At 49.3% G+C, this 11,907-nt stretch overlaps 1 protein-coding gene across 1 annotated transcript; it reads right to left on the bottom strand.

The window, feature by feature from the left end:
* Positions 1 to 218: 218 nt before the first annotated feature.
* Positions 219 to 6,939, bottom strand: LOC133069906 (spermadhesin-1-like). Its single transcript, XM_061161349.1, has 5 exons — positions 6,894 to 6,939; positions 3,577 to 3,606; positions 2,413 to 2,548; positions 428 to 615; positions 219 to 232 (listed from the first exon to the last, which is right to left on the bottom strand). The coding sequence occupies exons 1-5, from the start codon at positions 6,937 to 6,939 to the stop codon at positions 219 to 221; spliced, it is 414 nt and encodes a 137-aa protein (XP_061017332.1).
* Between the last annotated feature and the right edge of the window lie 4,968 nt (positions 6,940 to 11,907).

Here is an 11,907-nt window from a genome sequence, read left to right as displayed (position 1 = left end):
CTGCTATATCTATGTACAAAGATATATATGTGCATTATATCTATATATCTGTTAAATATATACATTTTATATAGTATCCTATGTGTAGTACACATTTTAAATATACATGCTAGAAATCAAGAAAGAAATTTTCTACTTGGGAGGAATATGGGACGTAATCAAAGGGAAGAGTAAAATTTGAAAAGAATTTTCATATGGGCCTTTCAAATTCCAGTATCTCAGATGCAGAATGCTGGGAATGAGTGGGTGGATGTCTCCGGAGAGACTCACTGGGTCATGCTGACTCTCGCTCACCCAGTGACGGTCATGCAGAACTTAGATTCCACCTTATTTCAGCAGTCACGTAACAGCCACCTGCCCAAGTGGCCGCAGAGCCGTGCGCGGACAGGAGAGGGCATGTCAGCAGACCCCTGCCCATCTCACCTACCTGAGGGACGCCCGTAGTAAAATATATCAAAAGAAGATACTGGCTGGTTGGAATTTCTGTAGTACTTCACGGTCATGATATTGGAAGAAGAACGAAATACCAGGCGTGCCCCGGAACAGAACTTCCCAAATGTAGTACTGTCTGGCAGCCCGTCTATGATTTCCACATCCTCTTCATTACAGTTGAGTCTGTTGGAGCAGTGGGAAGGGAAGACATCAGCCTTTGGAATCATGGTCCCTCCGGCAGGCAGCGTCCCCTGTCCAGACCCCACACAATCACAGAGCTTTGCTCACCAGACATCCCAGGATGGTGCCCTCGGGGAAGGAGACTCACCCTTCTGGAGGAGGGGGTGGTGGTCACCCAGGACCCTCCCCACACCAGGGCTGCAGGTGACTCCTTGCCTCCTGGGCAGCCCCACTGATGGGGCTCAGGGAAGCCCACCCAGGACTCTGGGATCAGGAGCCACTGGACGGAACAGTACAGTCAACCCTGAGGACTGTTTCCTTGGGCAACAAGAATGGAGTCAGGTGAGGCCCAGACAGGTGTGTGTGACTCCACTTCTGCTTCACCCTCTGCACCCCTGGCACAGGGGGCCCAGGACCCCTGCTTGGCCTCCAGGACCTGCAGGGCAAGAGGGGCATCCAGCTCTCCCTGCTGTGAGCAAAGTGCACACACGGGTTGTCACACTCCTGCTGAGGTCTCTGCCTCCTCCTCTTGCCCATCAGACCTGACCCCACCCTATCTTCCTCTCTCAGCCCCCAGCATGTGTCCCACCCAGGAGGGAGGTTGGAGCCTCTCTGGGTTAAAACGAGACCCGGAAGGGACATCTCACCAGGACACACACTCAGCTCCCTCTAGACTAGCTTGCTGTTGGACGGACTGATTCCTTCCTGGCCCCAAGAACAGACATATCCAAGACTGGCCTTGGAGAGGGTCAAAGGGACAATAATGAAAACTTTTAGAATAATCTATCCCTCTGACCCTAACAGAAATGGTGATGCAGGAAATGCCTGCCTCCTTTAGCCCTGGCGTGTGGTTTGGGTAGATGGTCTGAGCCCGGCTGCGGGGCAGGCATCTCCAGGTTGTCCTCCTCACACGGAGCAGCTCCTCCACCTAGTGGGAGACCTGACTTCATAGAAGGTCTGGAGGGACAGGGCCCTCAGGCACAAGATGATAGAACTAATCTCAGCCACCCCGACAGTGGATTTTATTCCACAAATAATGAAACTGTCACTTCCAGGTTAAAATACATGAAGAGTAACCTGCTACAGAAATGCTGTAACTATTGCTACTTTGGAAATGCCTTCTGGAGCATAATAACTTCATTCATACTTTCAAACATTTATTAGATCTTTCAATCATGTATCCACTCCTAGGTAAAACAAACAAGTGATAGACACGCATCCTAGGAGAGACAAACTCAGACATCAGCAGGAGTGATGTTATGCTGTCAATTCCCCCAGAGTTTTGCACGGATTAATGGAAGGGGCACAAATCCGAGAAAGATCCGCCCAGCTGTGGACAGAGTCGGAGCAGGGGTTTCAGGTGTGATGGAAAGGTTCTTCCTCCAGTGAAATCATGCACTAGGAAATGAGGACCCTAAGCAGCAGGTGGTGAGTCTGGGAGAGGTGGGAGGTGCCTTCCAGGCAGAGGGGACAGTGTGAGCAAAGGCTCAGAGCTGCCCGACAGTCTGGGGGGTCCACAGCTCAGAGTGTGCTGGCTCAGCTCAGAGAGGGGGCAGGGGGAGAAGAGGTGAGAAGGGAGGGGAGATCGGGGTCCCCTGGAGGGATCTGAAAGCCATGCAAGGAGGGTCTGCTTTATGCAGAGGGCAGGGGGCCATGCAGGGTCACCAGCAGGAGTGAGCTGGAGTCAGGATGTGCCCGGATGTGTGTGCTGGGTGGTGCAGGGGGAAAGGGAAGGGGCAAAGAGGGACACCTTCCCATCAAAGTAGAGCATCAGCAAAGAATCCTCCACTGAGCACTGACCTGAGAAATGGAATTGTCAGTATAATTTGATAACCGCTCTTCATCTGGATGGTCCAGGTGCACTTTGGCTGCCATGAGAAGGCGCTGGAGATCCTCCCGGAGAGGCTTCTGCGGACGCCCCCACATTTCCTAGTGTCTACAACAGAAGCCAGCTTTCTTGCTGCCCAGAGGCTGTGACAACCCCTGGGTGGGGGCTGTACCATCCTCGGGCCCCAAACCATCATTACACCTTGTGATTTCCGGATTCCAGGAATCACAAATCGACAATGATCCAAGTCTAATGACCTCCAAAAATGTATTTTTAATGTTTTACTCTTTTAAACATTTTAAAAGGAACCATACCCATCACTGAAATTTGTTTTGACCCGTGAACACAGATATATTTAATCTCTCTTCAGCAAATAAATCTTTATCATCAACAGCATGGCCAGACTGGAGGTCAGAAGGTGCACACAAACCCCTCTTTCTGTCTCCTGCGTGTCTCTTCCCAGTGAAGCCTGAGAAATGGCAAAGGCCTGAGGACCCCTCAGTGCCAAGAGAACCCATTCACTGTGCAGACCAGCAGGGGGCGCCAGGACCCACTCAGTGACGCCCAGGCTCCACATCTGTAGGAGAGGATAAAAAGAGCACTTTCCTTCAGGCATTTGGATCTAATGAGCTCCTGGTTGGAAGGTGCTCAGCCAGTGCCTGGGCCTGGAAACTTCTAGAGCACACGACCCATCTCTGGTCAGCTGCACCCTCTGACCCGGTCCATCCCGCTGCCCTCACTCCCTCTCCCTTCGAAGCTCTCATCTCTGACCCTGAAGACGGTGATGTGCCCCAGCCCTGCTGCCTCCAGCCATTAGGAGGCGGCTCCATCTTCCTGGACCACCTGCTCCATGGAGACGTGGCCCCTTCCTCCTCCCCCGAAGTGAGGCTTCTCCCAAGTTTGGAAGATGCGGTGGGGTGGGGAGAAGGAGTGAGGCAGAGCGGGGAGTCCTCAGAGGCCTGGAGAGACTGGAGTTAGGGATTGTGATGGCAGAGCCAGGCTGTGAAGTATAGAAAGCCATGTTCTTTTGGTAATGGGTACGTACATTTCCCTTGTAGAGAAACCGTGCACCTCAACTTTAAGGCCCATCTCTACGTGATGAGGGGAAGTGGTGAAATCATATCGTCTACACTTACCTTCATCCGATTCTGCTGAAACCAGTGTGGCTGAAAGGTGGCAAAACAGAAAAACATCGTGAAAATGAGAGGTTACAGAGCGACCAGGGTAAGAGAATGGAAAACACGTAACCCTGTGTGGACGAGCTGTGTGCCAAGGGATGGCACTGAGATGAGAGAGATGCTTTGCTGTCCTCCACCCTGGGGACCATCCTGGTCACACAGCGGAAGGGCAGAAGGAGGGCCCTCGAAGTCTGGCCCATTCAGCTTGATGTCTTTGTTTTCCCCAGATCTACTCAGTTTAGGGCCAGTGTTCCCTCTCTGCAGCCAGAGTTGGAAGAGCCAGTTCCCAGGAAGGTGACCACCTTGTCCCTTTAGCCTTGGCACTATCCAGGTCTCAGCACTGAACCACCTTCTCCCAGAAAATGTCTCAATCCCAGCCAAACTAAGAGAGTAGTTCACCCAACTAGGACGTGAACGTTTCTTGTTCATCCTTTGGTGGTGAATTTGATGTTGGGAGTGAACATTTTCAGTTAAGGAGAAGTGGGCCATCTTAATTTGTAGAAGGTTCACTGTATCAGGGACCTGAGTTAGGTACATGGATCAGGGGCCCTGATTTCAATCACATGGCCTCCCAGGGTGGACCTGCACTGTGGCTTATCTTCACGATACAACGATCAGGCATAGCAAAGCTTAAGAATTAGATGGCCCTGGGTCACAGCCCTGTGGGGGTGAGAGATGCATGGCTTTGGACAAGTTATTTTCTCTCCTTAAGCCTCAATCCATTCATCTCTAAAATGGAAATTCAACAGTAAGAGCCTCGTTGGTTCCAGAGGACAGTCCACACATGCATAGTTCAGTGCCCGGCCCAGGGATGCTCCCCACTAGGTTACCTGCCACTCATTCATTTCCTTTCCCATAGAAACTGCTTTCCTTAGTAAATAGAAATCAACAAGTCCTCTGGAAGCTATTTGACCATAAATGTCAACCAGGACCCTGGGGTCCATCTCCACCTACCCTTCCTGAGTCTTGAAGTATCATTGGATTGGGGGCACAGTTATTTTCAAATTTCTTTTGATATTGATTTCTAACATAATTCCACAGTGATAAGAGAACAGACTGTATGATTTCAAAAACTTTAGACCATGAAATTTTTGTACCTTGTTTTATGTCCCTGGATATGTTCCAGTGTCTCCTAGTTTATAGCCCATAGGAACCTGAATAGAATTGGTATTTTACTGTTGTGTGAAAACTGTATAAATCTTAATTATGTTGAATTGGTTCACAGGGCTTCTCAGGTCTGTTATCCTTTTACTTCTCTGTATATTCATTCTATTAATTTTGAGAGTTTGATATTGAGACGCCAATGAAACATCTTATCTATTTTAAAAAATAATTGTAATAGACAGTGGAACTATATGTAACTTTGTTCTGTATTTTCCAAGTCTCCTGTAAAGGTGTTATCATACTTTCATAATTTAAAAAACAAAAATTAAAATATTTAAAAAAAAGACAAACCTTCCCCACCCTGGGGCATCCATCACTGTCTGCTTAGGAAGATACACATGAAGGTCTGTCTGAGAGCAGGCCTCAAGGACAGAAGCAGAGATCATTCCTGTCCCTTCAGGTGACCTATCTGGCCTGGATCCACACGTATAGTGACCTCCTCTGATCTCAAGTCTGAGGTCCCGACTCTGAAGCAGGGGGACACACAGCCCCTTGTAGGAGCTCAAGACACATCACCCCAAAACACACCATCTTGATCTGTTGATGATTTGAAGTGAAGGCACTTGAGAAAGAGCAGAAGCCGGAGGGGCTCTGATGGACCCGCTTCTACCTACAAGGGGCCCACGAAGTGTGCCAGGAGAAGGGCTGCCCCTCGCCACCCCCACCGCAGGCCAGGGAGACAGGAAGGTCCTCATCACGGGAGCCTGGGGTGGACCCTGAGGGGGATGTGTGCGCACACCCTGACTGCACGACCCTCGCTTCCGCTCGCCCCCGCTCACTCCTAGTCGTGACCCACCATTGACTTTAGGGAGAGAAACGGGGAGGGAAGAGAGAGCCTAGTCATGGGACAGCCCCTGACCGGAAGTGTGAGGGGCAAAGGTGAGCCGGAGGAAAAATAGGGAGAGGGGAGGGAAGCTGGGTGAGGAGAGAGGAAAAGAGGAGACGGACTGAAAAGGGCAGAAGAGGAAGGACAAAATGAGACAGACAGAGAGAACCAGGAAGGAGGAGACAGGGATTTCCCTGAAGAAATGGCTGCCTTCCTGTTCTTTCCCGCCAGCACTGGGAACCAGCATGAGTAGCGAGTCCCTCAGTCATGTCAGACTCTTCAAGAAGCCACGGGCTGTCGCCTGCCAGGCTCCCGTGTCCAAGGAATTTTCCAGGCAAGAATACTGGAGCGGGTTGCCATTGCCTTCTCCAAGGGATCTTCTCAACCCAGGGATCGAACCCACATCTCTTGAGTTTCCTGCATTGGCAGGCAGACTCTACCACTAGCGCTACCCCAGGAGCCCAGACCAGCACGGGGCCCTCTGTGTTCAGTGCAGGCCCAACGCCCAGCCCCCTGAAGGACTATGACTACCTGTCAGGACATCCTCAACCCTGCTGGGAGCTGCTGCTCCTGCTGGTCATTCCTGAGCTCATGTTATTGCCACGTCTCCATCCCAGGAGCAGAGGCAGAGCACTCCCACCTCTCCAGGGGCTTCTCTAAGGGCCCCCACTTCCCTCTGGATGCCACCCTCCAATCAGGTCCAGCCAGGGTCCCACCTACAGCACCCACACTGTCACACCTCCAAGACCCCTGAAAAGCTGACCATGACTGGTTCACCTCATCCAGGTTTGGGTGAGGGCTGGCTGTCCCTCAGGGCATCCCAGGTGAGTGAAAGTCACTCAGTCGTGTCTGACTCTTTGCGATCCCATGGACTATACAGTCTTTGGAATTCTCCAGGCTAGAATACTAGAGTGGGTAGCCTTTCCCTTCTCCAGGGGATCTTCCCAACCCAGGGATCGAACCCAGGTCTCCCACATTGCAGGCAGATTCTTTACCAGCTAAGCCAGCAGGGAAGCATCCCAGGGGACATTGGTTAAGGCAGAGGGGGCTCAGGGAATGCATGATGGACAGCCCAGAAAATGCTTAAGAATCACTATATACTCAGTCCTGGGTCTTGGCCATCCTCCTGGACCTTCCTCCTCCAGGCCAGGCTGAGGGCGGCATCTCCTTGGAGGAGGGCAGCTTGCAGACCCTCTTCCGTGGCAACAAGCGAGCTGCACAGAATCTCTAGGTGAACAGGAAGCAGAGAGGCCCCAGGGGCAGGGGGCTGGGGGCGAGGCTTCACCTGTGCTGAGCAGCAAGGCCCAAGGGATGGCGCTGAACAGCTTCATCTTCCCAGCCTGGCCCCGGCCTCAGCAGTGAGCCTGGCCCCGGAGGCCTGGGGCTATATACACACAGCGGCTGACACCTGATCTCCTCCTCCCCTGGAGCCCAGCCATGCAGGGCTGTGGGAACCCTGGGTTCTCTAGGAGAAGGGGGCTGCCTGCTGCTTCCCCCCTTGTCTTCACCAGAGATTTTCTGTGTCCGTTCCCACCCGGACTGGGAAATGATGATCTGTTCCTTCCCTCCCTCTTCTGTCTTTGTGGTCCTCGATGAAGGCTGACAAATTAGCCACAGACCACCAGGATGCCCTGTTTGCAGGGCCCTCTTCCCTGGGGTCCAGCTACCGCAAGTCCACCCCTAGTTCCTTCATAAACCTCAGTACAACTTGGATGGAGAGGAACTGAGACCCAGAGAGACCAAGGGACTTGCCCACATCCCAGGGCGCCAGTGGCAGAAGCAGGACCAGTCTGACGTCCTGGCTGCCTGGTCTTAAGAGCCCTCCTGCATCACTCAGGGCAAAGGCAGGTAAACACCCTCGTCTGTTCCAGGTGTGGGTCACGATTGGTGGGGCAGCTGGAGGACATGTCAGCCTGTGTGTGGTGTGTCCACAGGGGTGACCTGGGCACACACGTTGGAATTCTTTCTATATTTATGATACTAAGACCACATGGCTCAGTCTGATGAGTGTCACAGTTGTGAGAACCTAGCAGAAGCCCCTACGGAAGACAGTCTAGCAGGTTCTCAAATGTTTCACACTAGTTTCTATATGGTCCAGGTTTCTACTATGTATTTAGCAAGGAAATGAAAACATGCGTCCACACAGAAAATTGTGCATGAATATTCATGGAAGTATTATTCATAAGAGACAGAGTGAAAACAATCCAAATTTCCATCATCTGAAAAAAAAAATGGCCCATCCGCAAAATCATAATCATTCAGCCATCAAAAGGAATGGCAGCCCACTTGCCTTCCAAGGCTCATTACCAGCTATATACACACCAACCAAGAGAAACCGATGTCCATTTCCTGATTAAACAGCTCTGAATTTTACCAAGTCTTTCAAAACATCTTGGTGATTACAATTGTTTGAAATAATATCTTCTTTTAAAATGTGCATTTCTCCAACTCCAGTGCATTTGGCCACTTCTCCAGTGTTTCTAGTCCAACCCCAGTTCTTGTGAGAAATGTCTGGTCATACATATCTTTGAGCCAACCGTTTATTACTGTTGCATCACTCATTTTTCCTTATGGGTTGTAGAAACTTCCTGTTCTTTCTCACTCATACCTTTCTTTACAGGAGCTCTAATGGGCTCGCAGTGGGAGAGACATTCCACCTCCAGTGGACCACAGGGAAGCTGTCTGAGCCTTCTGGTCACTCAAGCTCTTCTGGCTGATGAATGGAGGAGGAAGTTTATTGGACAAGGTCTCCCTCTCAGAAAACAGCACTGATTCTGCTCCAGTTGGTTAGGCTCCCTGGTTGTTACTTCTGTAAAATGCAATCATTCCTCATAGCTCTCCTTGCATCTAGAATTTCCCTTCCCTTCCATTCTCTGTTATCCCTTAGAGTCCCCTACACACAGAATACTCCCTGGCCCTGACCTGTGGAGAGAACAAGGAGCACCCCATGGCTGTAAATGCCTGGATGGAGGGAACGCAGGAGCCGTGGGAGGAAGGCAGTTGCTTGTCTTCCATCCCAGCCCAAGCATCCCACCTTCCATCCCCACATGTTGGGCCCACTGTCCTCCCCAGCAGGGTCCAAGCAGGGCTGTGACTGCCTGGGGAGAAAAGAAACAACAATCTCTTTCCCAGGGACACGCAGGAATCAGTCCTAGGTTCCTGAAGTGACTGTGCCCTCTGGAGGAAATTTACGAGGGAATGGTTTTTGAGGACTTCCGTCCCTCAGATGTATGTCCCAAAGCTCACGCCTGGTTTCTGAGGTCCCTAAACAAGCCTGGTCTCCTTGCGTCTAAGCTCCTTCCCTGTGGACTGCTCCACTGAACACCTGTCCTCTCCTCTCCATCAGATGCACTGGGTGTCTGCACCCGGTTCACAGACCACCCCCCAAGTGTCTCCCACCTCATCATTTCTTCCCAGCTGCTCTCTGTCTAGACCATCCCATGGATAGGCATTGTCTCCTTCTCAGTGACCACGCTTTTATTCCCAGGGAGGCTCTGAAGGGTCTGTTGGGCATTTTGTAAGCTGCCTTCCTGACCCGGATTCCCTCCTCACTGACAGAGAACTGCAATTTCTTTCAGTTTCTATTCCCCTTGTGTGTGCCATGGGCCACGGGGGAAGCTGACCGCAGACCCAGCTCTGAGAGAAGGTCAACAGGAAGTCCCCATCCTGGTCGGTGACGGTGCAGGAATGAGCATGTCCCCAGGTGAAGGGACAGGGAAGGTCTGGCTGCAGGGGAGGTGGGAGAGGTCTGCTCCACGTCCTCCCAACTGAGGGTGAAGCCAAGTCACAAGGGAGGCAGAGCAAGAGGATGGTGGGGCCGCCAGTCCAGAGCCACTGGGCAAGCTCGCCCCAAAGCCTCCTCCCTTCCAGCTCCAGAAGGCACTACCTGTCCTTGTGGTTGAAGGGGTTTCAGATGGAGGTCCCAGTCAGAAGGAACTTGACTGACAGGTGCAGAAAAAACAACCTCACCCCTTCAGGCTCCCAGGACTTGAGGGACACAAAGTTTTTCTAAGATTCCTTAGAGAGTCTTAGAAGAACAACAGCTATCTTCTGTTTGAGCCCCAAAGCTAAGCAGACCTGCTCTAGCTCTGCTTTTCTTCGGAGGAAAGGCCATAATTCCTTAATCTTCCAGCACACTTTTGATGAAATGTGATGACAGCCGTCCTGTAGTGTTCTTAACTCTACTGCTGCTGCTGCTAAGTCGCTTCAGTGGTGTTTGACTCTCTGCGACCCCAAGGACTGTAGCCCACCAGGCTCCTCTGTCCACAGGATTCTCCAACCAAGAATTCTGGGATGAGTTGCCATTTCCTTCTCCAATGCATGCATGCATGCTAAGTCGCTTCAGTCAGGTCCAACTCTGTGTGACTCCACAGACAGCAGCCCGCCAGGATCCTCTGTCCACAGGATACTCTATGCAAGAACACTGGAGTGGGCTGCCACTTCTAGGAATGCTCTTTATATCTCAATCATGAACAAAATGTTTTGCTGGATGTTCTTTCTAGTTGCGATTTATGAAAGCAAACTTGTTTCCCTCAATGACTAATTTCTAATAGCTTTGTTACAACATTAACAGTTATTCAGTTTTTTTGAGTTTGTTTCTGTATCTGTTGAGGTGTTAATATGGGTTTTAGTGTTTATTCTATTAGTATGAGAAGTTACTTTCACAGATTTTTTTGATTTCAAGTTATCTTTGCATCCTTAGCATAAATATTTATTTTTAAGGATATTTTGTAAATTATGAAATTTAGTTTCCTAAATTTCTGTCCTATTCTTTTTTATCTTATGTTTGCACCTATGTTCATAAATTTTATTTATTGATTTCCTTTCCTGTACTGTCCTTGCCTATTACTCATATCAGATCATAGTTTTATCAGATTTTTCTATATTTAAAATGATTTGAGTGGCTTTTTGAGTCCTCTAAGATATTTTTAATAAAATAAAGATGATTGAAAATAGCAATATTTCCTTGTAAAACTGCCTGAAAGTATGGCCTTTGAGCACAAAACTTTTTTCACTCTGTGGACAATTTCAGGGCATCAGTTGTCACATTTTATTAAATAATCTCTGATGTGATTATGAACGGATTGTTTTCTTAATTTCTTTTTCTGATAGTTTGTTATTAGTGTGTAGAAGTGCAATAGATTTCTGTATATTAATTTTGTATCCTGCAAATTTAGCAAGTTCATCAATGAGTTCTAGTAGTTCTTGGGTGGCATCTTTAGGATTTTTTATCTGTACTATGGGGTTTCCCAGATAGTGCTAGTGGTAAAGAATCAGCCTTCCAATGTAGGAGTTCACTTCAGCTCAGTTGTATTTGACTCTGCGAGCCCACAGCACAACAGGCTTCCCTGTCCATTACCAACTCCTGGAGCTTACTCAAACTCGTGTCCATTGAGTCAGTGATGCCATTCAACCATCTTTCAACCCCTTCTCCTCTTGACTTCAATCTTTCTCATTATCAGGGTCTTTTCCAATGAGTCAGTTTTTCGCATCAGGTGGCTAAAGTATTGGAGCTTCAGCTTCAGCATCCATCCTTCCAACAAATACTCAGGACTGAATTCCTTTAGGATGGATTGGTTTGATTTCCTTGCAGTCCAAGGGACTCTCAAGAGTCTTCTCCAACACCACAGTTCAAAAGCATCAATTTTTCAGCACTCAGCTTTCTTTATGGTCCAACTCTCACATCTCACATGACTACTGGAAAAACCATAGCTTTGACTAGATGGACCTTTGTCAGCAAAGTAATGTCTCTACTTTTTAATATGCTGTCTAGGTTTGTCATAGTTTTTCTTCCAAGGAGCAAGCGTTTTTTAATTTCATGGCTGCAGTCACCATTGCAGTGATTTTGGAGCCCAAGAAAATAAAGTTTCTGACTATTTCCATTGTTTCCCCATCTATTTGCTATGAAGTGATGGGACTGGATGCCATGATCTTAATTTTTTGAATGTTGAGCTTTAAGCCAACTTTTTCACTCTCCTCTTTCACTTTCATCAAGAGGCTCTTTAGTTCTTTGCTTTCTACCATAAGGGTGGTGTCATCTGCATCTCTGAGGTTATTGATATTTCTCCCGGCAATCTTGATTCCAGCTTGTGCTTCACCCAGTCTGGTGTTTCGCATGATGTGCTCTGCAGAGAAGTTAAATAAGCAAGGTGACAGTACCAGCCTTGACGTACTCCTTTCTCAACTGGGATTCTCTGGTGACTCAGACGGTAAAGCGTCTGCCCGCAATGCGGGAGACCTGGGTTCGATCCCCGGGTCAGGAAGATCCCCTGGAGAAGGAAATGGCAGCCGACTCCAGT

Source organism: Dama dama, chromosome 15 (assembly GCF_033118175.1).
Source record: "Dama dama isolate Ldn47 chromosome 15, ASM3311817v1, whole genome shotgun sequence".
NCBI classification, from domain to species: Eukaryota; Metazoa; Chordata; class Mammalia; order Artiodactyla; family Cervidae; genus Dama; species Dama dama.
This window is presented reverse-complemented; position numbering and strand designations above follow the sequence as displayed.